This window comes from Erinaceus europaeus, chromosome 2, assembly GCF_950295315.1.
Source record: "Erinaceus europaeus chromosome 2, mEriEur2.1, whole genome shotgun sequence".
Lineage (NCBI taxonomy): Eukaryota > Metazoa > Chordata > Mammalia > Eulipotyphla > Erinaceidae > Erinaceus > Erinaceus europaeus.
In genome coordinates, this window is record NC_080163.1 from 18,073,476 (window position 1) to 18,087,123 (window position 13,648).

The 13,648-nt window shown below is 41.8% G+C and overlaps 1 protein-coding gene and 1 long non-coding RNA gene across 6 annotated transcripts in view; one reads left to right on the forward strand and one right to left on the reverse strand.

Moving 5' to 3' along the window:
- Window positions 1-13,648, forward strand: part of COMMD10 (COMM domain containing 10) — a 924,871-nt gene that overhangs the window by 215,464 nt on the left and 695,759 nt on the right. For 3 of the 5 annotated variants that reach the window (XM_007521970.3, XM_060177404.1, XM_060177385.1), the window contains 2 exons: window positions 1,200-1,259; window positions 2,176-2,479. In XM_007521970.3, the coding sequence (XP_007522032.1) occupies window positions 1,200-1,259; window positions 2,176-2,214 (99 nt within the window). In that variant the 3' untranslated portion in view covers window positions 2,215-2,479. Of the gene's footprint in view, window positions 1-1,199; window positions 1,260-2,175; window positions 2,480-13,648 lie in introns of those variants that run through there. The other 2 variants (XM_060177387.1, XM_060177380.1) reach the window with 1 other exon arrangement.
- Window positions 2,515-2,874, reverse strand: LOC132533994 (uncharacterized). The gene is made up of 2 exons (XR_009545712.1): window positions 2,691-2,874; window positions 2,515-2,648 (listed from the first exon to the last, which is right to left on the reverse strand). It is a non-coding gene; the product is annotated as an uncharacterized LOC132533994 (long non-coding RNA).

A 13,648-nucleotide genomic window follows, 5' to 3' on the forward strand; every position in this document is an offset into this window, starting at 1 on the left:
AAAAAATAAGATAAAAGAAAAAAATGGGGCTGAGTGGTGGCGCAATTGATTGAGCACACATTACAATGCACAAGGACCCAGATTCGAGCCCCCCCCCCCCCCGGTCTCCCCACCTGCAAGGGGAAAGCTTTGTGAGTGGTGAAGCTGGGCTGCAGGTGTCTCTCTCCCTCTTCCCCTTCCCTCTTGATATCTGACTATCTCTGTGCAATAAATAAAGATAATAATTAAAAAAAAAAAACCGAGACATGAAGGACTAGACCAGACACTGAGGACTAGACCACACACAGTCAAATGCATGAATCAATGTTCGTCTGCTGTACTTTCCCACTTTTTCTCTACATGGTACCCTTTGTATGTCAGGTGAGTGTAATGATATGGTCCAAGCAGATGACATATTCTTGTCATTCTCTCCTCATTAACTATGACTTCCGAAAAGGTCCTGGGTAAAAGAGGTTGGAACCATCTTCAGGCACTAGCTTGAGTTATGTCCTTAGTTTCCAAAATCAGCCAAAGTAGGTTGAGTTGGGTGAAGTTAACGTTGCTCTTCGTTACACCACCACCATGCCTGTGAAGTCTCCAGAAAGGTTTCCCTCTACCTTCTACAGGGAAAGGAAGGGAGAGTTTTTGCGTCCCAGCTTGGAAAGCTTTTGTGGTAACTGTTAACTTTTGCTGAGTCTGTACATTCAAAAAGGTAACAATCTCAGTATGTTTTGATGGTAGCAGTCCCACTAATGCTTGGAGGCAGCAGCTGTGCTTCTGTGAAGCATTAATGGCTGGATGAGTTCAATCAGATATGCCGCCTCCAGTGTCTTTGTGTAATGGTATTTACTAAATTTCAAATGGACTGCGGAGAAAGACGAAACATAACCTCGTGTATTATCTCTGTCTAGAAAAAAAAGAGAGAGGAGACAGATAATGAAATTGTTCTCTTACTGGCATATACTGTATTCACTTTTGTGGAATAAACTTCAAGAGCAGATGTCCCCTATAGAGTTGAAACCTTTTGCACAAGTAGAATGTTAGTAAGTATGCCTGTGAGTTTTAAGAACCCTGGGGATGAGTAGAGCAGGTAAGTATTTTTTCTCAACGCACGTCTTTGAATAATATGTCCTATTCTGCTGATAAATGGAGAGGGGGAAATGCAGTGTGAATTGTTTACAGCTATATTCTATATTCCTTTTCTTTTTTCTTTCTTACAGAGCCTGGAGAAAGTTCTTGTGGAATTCAATCACAAGGAGTTGTTTGATTTCTATAACAAGGTCTGTATATATATATATATATATATATATATTTAAAAATCCTTTCTGGTGTGTGTGTAAGGGGGGGGTTGTAATGTTTTCTCATTATATGAATTCTTTTTAAATGTCTCATTGTAGAGCTAAGTTTTCCAAGCTTCCCTTATAAACACCTTCTGTTTCACAGTAGGAAGCACTGCTAAGGAGCAAATCTGACAAACTCAATCAGGAAGAAAATGGAAATGGTTTTTGTTGTTGCTCTGGTGTTAGACATTTAGTAATGAACTATGTAGTGTCTAGGCACTACAGACATTGAAATGTTAAGAAATTTAATTCCTGGACCCAAGACAGAAAGGAAGATGCCAGGCTTTTAAATGTCTATCTTTGTGCGTATTTCATATTTCTTTTAAGGTACTAACAACATAATCCAGCAAATGTACCATCACCCACTCTGTTGTAAAAGATCATATGTAAGAGTGAGGGTAGATAGCATAATGGTTATGTAAAGAGGCTCTCATGCCTGAGACTCCAAAGGCCCAGGTTCAATCCCCTGCACCCCTATAAACCAGAGCTGAGCAGTGCTCTGGTTTAAAAGAAAAAAAAAGAAAAAGAAAAAGAAAGAAAGAAAAAGAAAAGATCATATGTAGTGATTATTTAAAATTAAGCAGCTGTGATATTTAAAATTGTTGTATTTAGAAATCTTCCTTTACAAACACGAACACTCAGATTGCGAGAATGAATTCTAATACCTTCACACAAAGAGAAAAAAAAAAATCCCAAGTGGTATTTTTATTCCTGTGTGAATGGATTTAAAATACAGAGCAGTCCGTGCCCTTCTTTCCCTTCTATTTGTTCTAAGGAACATTTCTTAGTGGTTCCTTTTCCTTTGCCAGCTTTAATCTCTGTTTGTTTTTTTTTTTTTTTTGGTCTTTGTAATTAGTTGGAGACCATACAAGCACAGCTGGATTCCCTTACATGATGTCCTCCAAGATTGGCATCTTCATCACACTCATGCCTCCTCCAAATTTCAAGTGAAGATGGACTTCCAGGGAGTGTTTTCTGAAGGACTCCGTGACTTTCTTCTTATAAATCACACAGATAATTGTTTCTTAGAGGAATGACAGGCGAGAGAGATCATCGTTGCTACATACTGAAGTTCTGATATCATTCTCTAGTTCTATGCATCAGTATCAAGCAATATCTGTTTTAGAGTCATCAAAATTAAATGTCCTGCTATTTTTATAGCCCTGCTCTCACTTTATTGCCTTAACCTGATCACTTCTTTCTTTTCTTTTCTTTTTTGTTTTTCTTCAACTCATTCTTATTTTTTATTTGTGGTTAGTAGGGATTGGCAAGATTGTAAGATTTCAGGGTATAATACCACACCCACCACCCTGCCCTCCAAATGATAACCTGCCCTCCAAATGATAATGTCCCTGCCCTCCAAATGATAACCACCATAATTCTCACAAAGTATTAGAAACTATTTCTTGCTTCTGTTTTGGTTTTGCTCTTTGTTTGTTTGCTTTTTACATACTTGATAACCCCTATATGTGTGTCAAGGAAGGTTCATGGATACATTGTAGAAAGCAGAACTTCAGTAATTACAAAAGTAAAAAAGTAGCAACATGCAGTCAAACATTGTCTGGTATTTTTCCTTGAGTATATTTATCTCGGGAAATAATAGAAGGAAAAAATGTAAATGGCACTATTAGTAGCATATCAGTTAAATCCAGTGTGAAGTTCTCCCTGCACTTGAGTTTTTTCCCCCGGGACTAATGATTTAATAACAGCCCAGAGATTTTGTATGCTTTTCTTTGTACTGCAAATTAATAATGATTCATCTCATAGTGTGGGCGAAAGATTCAGATTATGAATAAAAATAATTGTAATGAGTGCTAAATAAGTACCCTTATACTTTCAAAACAAATACATTTTACATACTCTTTCTTTAAATATGCGAATTCATTTCAGTCATTAATTTTTTTTTTTTAAATCCTTAGAACTAGTTGGACTGGAGGATATATCATTCTATGCTATGAATGTATGTCAGTGTGAGTGTGGTTGACTGTAACAAATATCAGTTTTTTATGAATGATCCACCTTTCCGATTCTCTTTTTTTTTTTTAATTTTAAAAAAGTAGACATTAACAAAACCGTAGGATAAGAGGGGTACAACTCTACACAGTTCCCACCACCAGATCTCCATATCCCATCCCTTCCCCTGATAGCTTTCCTATTCTTTATTCCTCTGGGAATATGGACCCAAGGTCATTGTGGGATGCAGAAGATGGAAGGTCTGGCTTCTGTAATTGCTTCCCCGCTGAACATGGGCGTTGACAGGTCAATCCGTACTGCCAGTCTGCCTCTCACTTTCCCTAGTAGGGTGGGTCTCTGGGGAAGCAGAGCTCCAGGACACATTGGTGAGGTTGTCTGTCCAGGGAAGTCTGGTTGGCATCATGCTGGCATCTGGAACCTGGTGGCCAAATAATGAAGCTGAAGAGGAAGGTAAAGGTGGTATTCAAAATAGCCTAAGGATGTTAAGAAGCGTAAATGGAATCATTCAAATTAAAACATGTAAGAATAATTTCTAAAGGAGTTGGGCGGTAGCGCAGCGGGTTAAGCACACGTGGCGCAAAGCAGCGCAAGGACCAGAGTAAGGATCCCGGTTCAAGCCCCCGGCTCCCCACCTGCAGGGGAGTCACTTCACAGGTGGTGAAGCAGGTGTGCAGGTATCTATCTTTCTCTCCCCTCTCTCTGTCTTCCCCTCCTCTCTCCATTTCTCTCTGTCCTATCCAACAACGACTACAACAATAAAACAACAAGGGCAACAAAAGGGAATAAATAAAATAAATAAAAATATTTTTTTAAAAAAGAATAATTTCTGTTTGTAATAATCACATACTGTCTGAGCAGTCTTTTTTGTAATCACTAAGAAGATGACCACGTGCTCTGCTGGAGTCATTCCAGGTAGAGTGTGGATTAACGTCCAAATTTGTAGAAACTTTGCTATGAAACTCCTTCGCTTTGAATTTACTTGGCATTCCCAATAACAACTCCACCTTGTGAGTGCTAGGTTCAAACAGAATGTCAACTATATCCTATTTTTAATTGTTGTAACTGTCCAAATAATAGAATAGATGTATGATGGAGAGTGAATCTACAGTAAAATAAAGGTAGTCTGTGCTGTCTTTCTGCATAGCTCTCCTGGCACTGAGAAATCTAACTTTTTCCTCTATCTTTATTCAGTGAAGTTGGATCTCTACTTATTGTTGGTATGCATGAGACCCCTTCTGTTTCATTTGGTTTAAATCCCCCCTGCTTAACACTATTCTATTTACATAACCACTTCATTCTATTTACATAACCACTGTTAACAAGTTCCACCCTCCCTCCAGGGCATTTGTGGTTCAGTGATAGGATTCTCGCCTAATCTGCCCCCTCTTTGTCACACTCTGATTTTCACCAGTCACTTTTCTCTCCACCCTCTCTATGTCACATCCTGTTTCCACCCTACTTGGCAAGTATATATAAAGACAGCATTGTGAGTTTTACGGTACTGTACTTTGAGTTTAACTTAGCTTGTCTTAGATTGTGCTGCGTCCTGCATGAATAAAGAGATACTGCCTACAGCTCAACCATGAGTCCCTGGTCGTCTGTTACCCGCCCGTGAAGCTAGCCCGGTGAAAACAACATAACCCATCGAAAACAATAACTTATGACAAGTAATATTCTTTTTTTTTTCTTTTTCAATTGATAAGACAGAGAGAAGTTGATAGGGAAGGGGAAGATAGAAAAGGAGAAAAAAAGACACCTGCAGGCCTGCTTCACCGCTTATGAAGCAACCCCCGCCCCCGCAGGTGGGGAGCCAGCCGGAGCCTCAAACCGGGATCCTTGCACGAGTCCTAGCGCTTAGTACTACATGTGTGCACTTAACCCAGTGTGCTGCCATCTCTCCCGAAATAGTGTGATTCTTTATCTTATTCATTTTTCCAGAAGCTAGCAGACTACAGCCTATGGCCTTGAGTAGAACAGCACTTGTTCTCTGTGTCCAACCAGTAGATATGATTAAGGTAATGAGACACCACTCTCACGATCATGTTGCCTTATGCTGAAAAGTCAACCTAGAGATTTTTCTCCCTTCTTGACCTCGAGGCAATAAAAGCTGTTTCGCTGTGAGAAAGGCTGTGAATGTATGACAAGGACCCGTAGGTGACCCCTAAGAGCCAATCACCAGTAAGAAACCCTACTGCCCTCAGCCCTCCTGCCACAGGAAAATTCTGCATGCCACCTGTGTGAGCTTGGAAGTGGATTCTTACTCAGTCAAGCCTCCAGATGGAGCACAGTACAGCCGCCTATTGTTGAAGCCTCGTGAGGGCCTTCGTGAAGGCAGGCCCCAGACTCCTGATCCACAGCAGTGGGTGAGGTAATAACGGCACGTGGACTTAGACTTCTAGATAGGCAGTAATTTACTGAAACAACTCTTGTGTTTACATAGAGCCCAACTCTGTTTACATACAGCCATGTCCAGTGTGGCCACCATAGCACAACTGCAGCAGACTCCAGTGTGAGTGCCTGCAGCAGTGGCCATGTGACCCACGGAGCCTAAAATATTCACTGCCCAGCTCTTCCATGAAAACACTTTCAGATCTATCCCTTAATCTGTGCTTTCTAAAATGGAATGTCCCTAGAGGAATATGGCAGCTGGTATGGCATACAGAAAGCCTCAAGATGTATGTGGTATATATTTCTATAGCTCTGCTTTTACAACACATTTTGTCAGACACTTCTATAGTCCTATAAAAATGGGCAAAAAATATATATAGAGATGGATAGTCAACTTATATCTGTGGCATTGGGGAAAGCTATTGCAGTTTCTGCTGAAGGGGGTTGGGGATACAGAACTCTTGGCGGGAATGGTATGGAATTACACCCCCTATTATCTTGTAAGTTTGTAAATCAATATTAAACCACTAATAAATTTTTTTTTAATTGTCAGACATAGGATCATCCAGTTAGAAATTGAGGGCCAGAGTGGCTCTCCAGGGAGTCCTGGGGTAACTCTGTGTGTCAGGGGTGATGTGTGCAGAGAGAATATCCGACTCATTCAATTCCAGGGGCAGCCTCAGAAAATGGGCAACCCATTTATTGAAAGGAATGGTGGGCAGATATACCCCTAACTCAGGGGGATGGTTGAGGTAACCATTAACCCAAACACAAAGCAACACAATACATAGTCACATTTTGACCACCAAACTGTTTGATTGTAAGTAAAAGGTTACCATACAAGGTTTGGTCACAAGCTTTACAATGTACATTTTTCCAGAGGTAGATTGCAGGCACTTTAGGGCAGAAAGGGAGGCAGCTGAGCAATCAGGATGTTTGCTGGTGGTTTTAAGGTTTTAACTGCACACAGTAGTCCATGGCTTTTAATTAAAGAAGGAAGTGGGGGAGGTGGCATGTGTAGAAAGGCAGCCATGTCTGGGGGTCCAGCCATCATAAATTCCAGTGACCAGGGGAACCTGCCCTTTTCTCGACCCAAAGGGAGATTTGGGGGTCAACCAACATGGAAACAATGGCCTGGACTTTCTGGGACAGTGGGCCCATTCATAATTCCTTGTTCATAGAAGGACCTGTCTTTATTAGTGAAAAACTGAACAGGGTGCTGACTTACAGCCTTGTCTGAATTGAACGTTATACCACGCAAACAACTTTTTATTTTATTTTATTTTATTTTATTTTTTCCCTTGTTGCCCTTGTTTATTGTTGCTGTTTTAATTGTTATCGTTGTTGTACAGGACAGAGAGAAATAGAGAGAGATAGGGAAGACAGCAAGGGGGAGAGAAATATAGACAACTAAAGACCTGCTTCACCGCTTGGGAAACGACCCCCTGCAGGTGGGGAGCCAGGGACTCAAACCAGGATCTTTGCTCTGGTCCTTGTGCTTTGTGCCACCTGCACTTAGCCTGCTGCTCTACCACCTAGCCCCCGCAAAGAGCATTTGTTTGTTTGTTACTGCCACCGGGGTTACCACTGGGGCTCAGGATAGGCATGACATGTCCACCACTTTCTGTGGCCATTTCCCCCACCACCCTTTTTCTATTTTGTTGGATAGGACAGAGAGAAATTGAGAAGGGAAGAGAGATAGAGAAGGAGAGAAAAAGATTGACACCTGCAGACCTGCTTCACCACTTAGCTTGTGAAGTGTTTCCCCTGTGGGTGAGAAGTGCTTGATCCTGTGTCCATGGGCATGGTTCCATGTGTTTTTAATCTGCAGCTCCATCTCCTGCCCCCCTCTTCCCTCACACACAAATTTTGAAGGGAGTGAAACAAGTGGAAGTCTGACGGCACAAGGTCCGGTGAGTATGGTGGGTATCCCATCCAAGCTCCAATAATTTCTGATGGGTGATCAGACTTGTGGGTGGTCTCAAGTTGTCATGACTTGTCATGTACACAACTTCTTTATAACTATCGAGCTCTGGATATTTCTGGATGATGGATTTGTTTGGATTTGTTCAAACTGTCCAGCTTCTTTAGGTGGTTGTGAGCACTTGAATGTTGAATGTTTGCTATTTCTGCAATCTCTCCTGCCATAGAACTTGGGTTTGACTTGATCAGTGTCTTTATTTTGTTGCCATCAACCTCAGTGAGCCTCGGTGAAAGAGGAGGGTCATTGAGATCAAAATTAATAGCCTGGAATTTTGTGTATGGTTTAATGATTAGTAAGTGACCTCTTTCCTAACCACTTGAGTATTTCTGCTTGCTTGTACCCCCAATAAATGAGATATCTCCCCAAAGCTTCTCCCCGTGCTCACCCTTGTCAGCAGTGTCCCCAGGATGCTTGGGGTGGCCTGTCTCCCCCCTCCTCCACCAGCCAATGCGCAGAGGAGAACCAGCCTCCACATTCTTAGAGAGCATTGTCATGGTAAACATCATCCAACTTTTCAAAAGGCTTACTCAATTCTTCCCTTTACAGAAGTAAAGCAGTAAAATATGGCAACAATGCACAATTTGGTCTTAGATCTTCAACTTATGGTAAAATCTCTAAAACTTTGAGGCTGAGCACACCTATTGCCATGCCTGAGGACCCAGGTTCAAGTCCCAGCTCCCTACCTGCAGGGAGGAAGCTTCACTAATGGTGAAGCAGGTCTTCAGATGTCTGTCTTTCTCTTTGCCTCTCTACGTTTCCCTCCTCACTCAATTTCTCTCTGTTCTAACCAAAAAAAAATTGAAAGGAAAAAAGAAAAAAAGGCCTCTGGGAGTAGAAGATTCTTTGTGCTGGTACTACTATATACCCCAGTGATAACCCTGGTGGCAAAAACAATTACAAAATTGATAGTAATAATAAATAAACAAAATCTCTAAAACTCAACCAAATCACTCAGGTCTTTTTGGTTTTTTTTGAATGAAGGATGTCACCTGTCAGATGATACAACAAGGACATAGATGCAAATGACTCCAGTACTAGTTTAAAAATGAAATAGTGCCATCTGTTGAAAAAAAAATGCATCATGACCCTTCCAATAACCCGGTTTATCTGGAAAAAATTTTTATAGCTGTTTAGCCCATAGCTAAATATAATATAAATAAATAATATTGGGTAACATGATTTTAATAAACCCATTACTTTATTTAGAGCATTTATGTTTTTCAGGCAAAAGGGACTAGAGGCATATAGTTCAAAATACATATAAGAGTTAAAGTGAGGGTCCTGATATTGGGGCAGCTTGGAACATTCCTACTCATGACCACAGAATGTGAGCTCAGATCTACAGGGATGCAGAGGTCACATAGGCTCCTAAGCTGAATATGGGCCCCAGATCAGTCAACAATATTTATACACCTTCCCCATATTTGGGAGCTACTCTCTTCCCTGATCCAGCTTTCTGGCCCTTTTTCTAACCATGACATCATCTCCCCAGACAATAACTTGGTTCCACCTGCATATCAGATTTCAGGCTGGGGGGGGGGGGGGCTAGTATAGCTACAGGCCCTTTGGAATATAACTAAAATATGCCTACTAGGTATCTACAGAACGGAGACACCCCCCCCCCAACTCTTCATCTGCACTACTCCAGCCTTTAGGTTCATGATTAGTAAACAATTTGTCTGGCTTTATATGTTAACTCTCTTTTCAGCCACCAGGTTCCAGATGCTAGCATGATGCCAACCAGACTCCCTGGACAGACAACCCCACCAATGTGTCCTGGAGCTCCGATTCCTTAGAACCCCACCCCACTAGGGAAAGAGAGAGGCAGGCTGGGAGTATGGATAGGCCTGTCAATACCCATGTTCAGTGGGGAAGCAATTACAGAAGCCAGACCTTCCACCTTCTGCATCCCACAGTGACCTTGGGTCCATGCTCCCAGAGGGATTAAGAATAGGAAAGCTGTCAGGAGGGGATGGGATACAGAGTTCTGGTGGTGGGAACTGTGTGGAATTATACCCTCTCACCCTATGGTTTTGTCAGTGTTTCCTTTTTATAAATTAAATAATAAAATAATAAAAAAAAAGTTAAAGCTAGGGCCAGACAGTGGCACATTAGGTTAAGTGCACATAGTATGAAACATAAGGACCACGCAAGAATTCTGGTTCAAACCCCTGGTTCCCCACCTTAAGGGGGGTCGATTCACAAGCTGTGAAGAAGGTATGCAGGTGCCTGTCTTTCTTCCTCCCTATCATCCACTCCCCTCTCAGTTTATCTCTATCCTATCAAAAAAAAAATGACCACAGGAACAGTGGATTTGTAGTGTGGCATCGAGCCCCAGTGGTAGTCCTGGTGACAAACATAAATAGATAAATAAATGTCAAAGAGAAAATACCTTCAAAAATCAAAACAAACCCATAAATCCTTCCTTGCTGTCTGCAACTTCGGCTAAAGTGTCAGAATTACTGGAACGATACATTCACCCTCCTCCCCCAGTGTGGCAACTTGGAAGAAAGGAACCAAGACAGTTCTCACCTGTCAGACCACTTCGTGAGAAACTTCTGACAAATTAGAAGAATTAGAATCCACGTTTTTTAGAGGCGTCCACTTTGCTTCCCTAAAGCTTTTGATTTTTTGTCTTCATCATGCACATCGTTCCTCACAGTTCACCAGCCTCGTGTGCTGCTAAAATTAGGCACACAATCATTTGAAAGGTGTTAGAGTAAAGCGTAATGGTATTTTTAATTTGGGGGAAATCTAAAGGATTTGATCATTCCTTAAATTGCCTCCCAACACATAAGTCTTGAATCTTTTTCAAGTTCTGCTTCTTTCAGAAGGAGTGCTGGCTGACTGGAGGCCTACAACTAATGGCAGTTCTCATAGCCTGCTAAACTTGTTTTGTTTCCTTTGAAATGGAAAGTTGTTTGCTTTTATTTTCAAAAGAAACCATCCACAAAGAGATGGAAGCAGGTTCAGTCTCTAAGGAATTCTGTATGACAGAGTCAAGAAACTTCATCTTCAAGCAGGAGAAAGAATGAATATGGAATAGTGCAAACAAGATTTATTTAATGAAAGACAGAGCCCAGCACTTCTTCGCACATGGTGCTGGAGACTGAACCCAGGGCCTTGAGCATATAAGCACTACACTCGTCCCATTCACTCACCTCTCCCATCCTCAGAGGCAACGACTTCTGCATGATGTCTTCTTACTGTAATACATTTAAGTAACAGAGCCTTAGAAAATAAGACTAGAAGGCCAGGTGGCACACCTGGTTAAGCACACACATTACAACGTACAAGGACCCAGATTCAAGCCCCTGGTCCCCACCTGGAGAGGGAAAGCTTCATGAGTGTGAAGCAATGGTTGCAGGTGTCTCTCTGTCTCTCTCCCTCTCTATCTCCACTTCCCCTCTCACTATCTCTCTGTTTCTCTCCAATAATAAACAAAGTAAGTGAAAAGAAAAAAGAAGAACACATTATTCCCTAGTCTTGTGCCCTAGTGCAGTTATATGTGAATTGGTTGGTATTTGTCATTCTCAAATGTTTTGTATGCCTGTGGAGCATAAAAATAAGGCCTATATCTTTGTATGCCATCATGTTCTTTCAAATGACTGCCTAATCTCCTTTATTGTGGCTAACTAGAATATAATATCCCCTTGCTGATGGACTCATAGGTTAATGATAGTTTTTTTTTTTAATTTTTTTAGTGCACTGGAGCTTCACCAGGACTTTGTGCTAAATGATTCCACCACTCCCTGTGGACTCTTTTTCTTTCCTTTCCTTCTCTTCTTCTATTTTATTTTAAGCTAGAGACAGAAAAGGAGAAACACCACAGCGCCTCTCATACATGTAGCTCCCATGTGGTGTCAGGAATTAGAAACCATGAGATTTACTGGATGAACCATATCTCACCTACTCACACCCCCCTTTTTTAATGAGTGAATCTAACTGTATAAATCACCTCATTTAAAATTATGATTTTTAAAAAATATTTATTTCCTTTTGTTTCCCTTGTTGTTTTTATTGTTGTAGTTATTATAGTTGTAGTTATTGATGTCGTTGTTGTTGGATAGGACAGAGAGAAATGGAGAGAGGAGGGGAAGACAAAGGGGGAGAGAAAGATAGACACCTGCAGACCTGCTTCACTGCTTCTGAAGTAACTCCCCTGCAGGTGGGGATCCGGGGGTTTGAACCAGGATTCTTACACAGGTCCTTGTGCTTTGCACCACGTGCATTTAACCCGCTGCACTACCACCTGACTCCCAAAATTATATTTTTAAAAAAATCTAGGGGGAGTCGGGCTGTAGCGCAGTGGGTTAAGCGCAGGTGGCACAAAGCACAAGGACCGGCATAAGGATCCCGGTTCGAACCCTGGCTCCCCACCTGCAGGGAAGTTGCTTCACAGGCGGTGAAGCAGGTCTGCAGGTGTCTATCTTTCTCTCCCCCTCTCTGTCTTCCCCTCCTCTCTCCGTTTCTCTCTGTCCTATCCAACAACGATGACAACAACAATAATAACTACAACAATAAAACAACAAGGGCAACAAAAGGGAATAAATAAATAAAATAAAATATTAAAAAAAATTTTTTAATCTAGGTAAAGCAAAGAGGAGGAAGCAGCTGAGTAGTTTATATTTTTTAAATGAATTTTTTAAAATATTTATTTTATTTGACAGAACAGAGAACTTGAGAGGGAGAAGGAAATAGAGAGGGAGAGAGAGACAGAAAGATACTTGCAGCACTGTTTCGCCTCTTGTGAAGCTTTCCCTGCAGGTGAGACTAGGGGACTTGAACCCTGATCCTTGTACATGGTAATACATGCACTTAACCATGTGCACCATCACCCAGCCCCATAAATTGGATTTTAAAGACCCACAATACATCCTACCTAAATTGTTTAAGGAAAAGTCAATAATAACTTTCGTTCATTTGTTTGTGAGATTTAGTGTGAGCCGTGGAACTCTGACTTCTCAGGACCATTCTCTGGTCTTTTTTTTTTTTTTTAATTTTTTATTTAAGAAAGCATTAATGAACAAAAACATAAGGTAGGAGGGGTACAACTCCACACAATTCCCACCACCCAATCTCCATAACCCACCCCCTCCCATGATAGCTTTCCCATTCTCTAGCCCTCTGGAAGCATGGACCCAGGGTCGTTGAGGGTTGCAGAAGGTAGAAGGTCTGGCTTCTGTAATTGCTTTCCCGCTGAACATGGGCGTTGACTGGTCGGTCCATACTCCCAGTCTGCCTCTCTCTTTCCCTAGTAAGGTGTGTCTCTGGGGAAGCTGCGCTCCAGGACACATTGGTGGGGTCTTCAATCCAGGGAAGCCTGGCCAGCATCCTGGTGGCATCTGGAACCCGAGTAATGAAGCTGAAGGGTTGTCATTCCACACGTGAAGTCTCCGGACACAGTCTGAGGTGAAGCATGTTGAGGTGGCAATCGTTGCATTGGTTAGGTTGTGATCGGCGGATGCAATATTATTTGGTTTGGATTGGGAGATGCATACGGGAAAGTGGGCCCTATCCAAGGGTTCCAGTACTAGGGGAAGTAGGGGCTCTATAATGGAGATGTGAGGTTCCTGCTGTCTTAGGGTTCAAAAAGACAATCGATAGTTAATGTTATCATCACATTATTTGCTAATTGGGTTAACTTTGAAAAGTCCCTTTGTTATGGTTTGCTGTACAGTATCCAGTATCTTGTATATAGCTGTGCCATTCTCTGGTCTTGTCACTACGATTACCAGCTTCCCTTTATGATATGTGTCTAGTCCACACTTGAGCTTCTTCCTGCAGGTTCAGCCAGCTAGCTATGAACAAAGCAAAAACCTGTTCCCAGAGCCCAGCTGCTCTAACACTCCAGCACTGGAAACATCAACATCCCTCCCATTCAGGACTGTGGTTATGCTTTGACAGCACAACACAGTAATTTTCCAAGTGATCAAAGGAGTGGCTCATGTATCCCAGGCCACGTGCTCTCTGTGGCCATCCA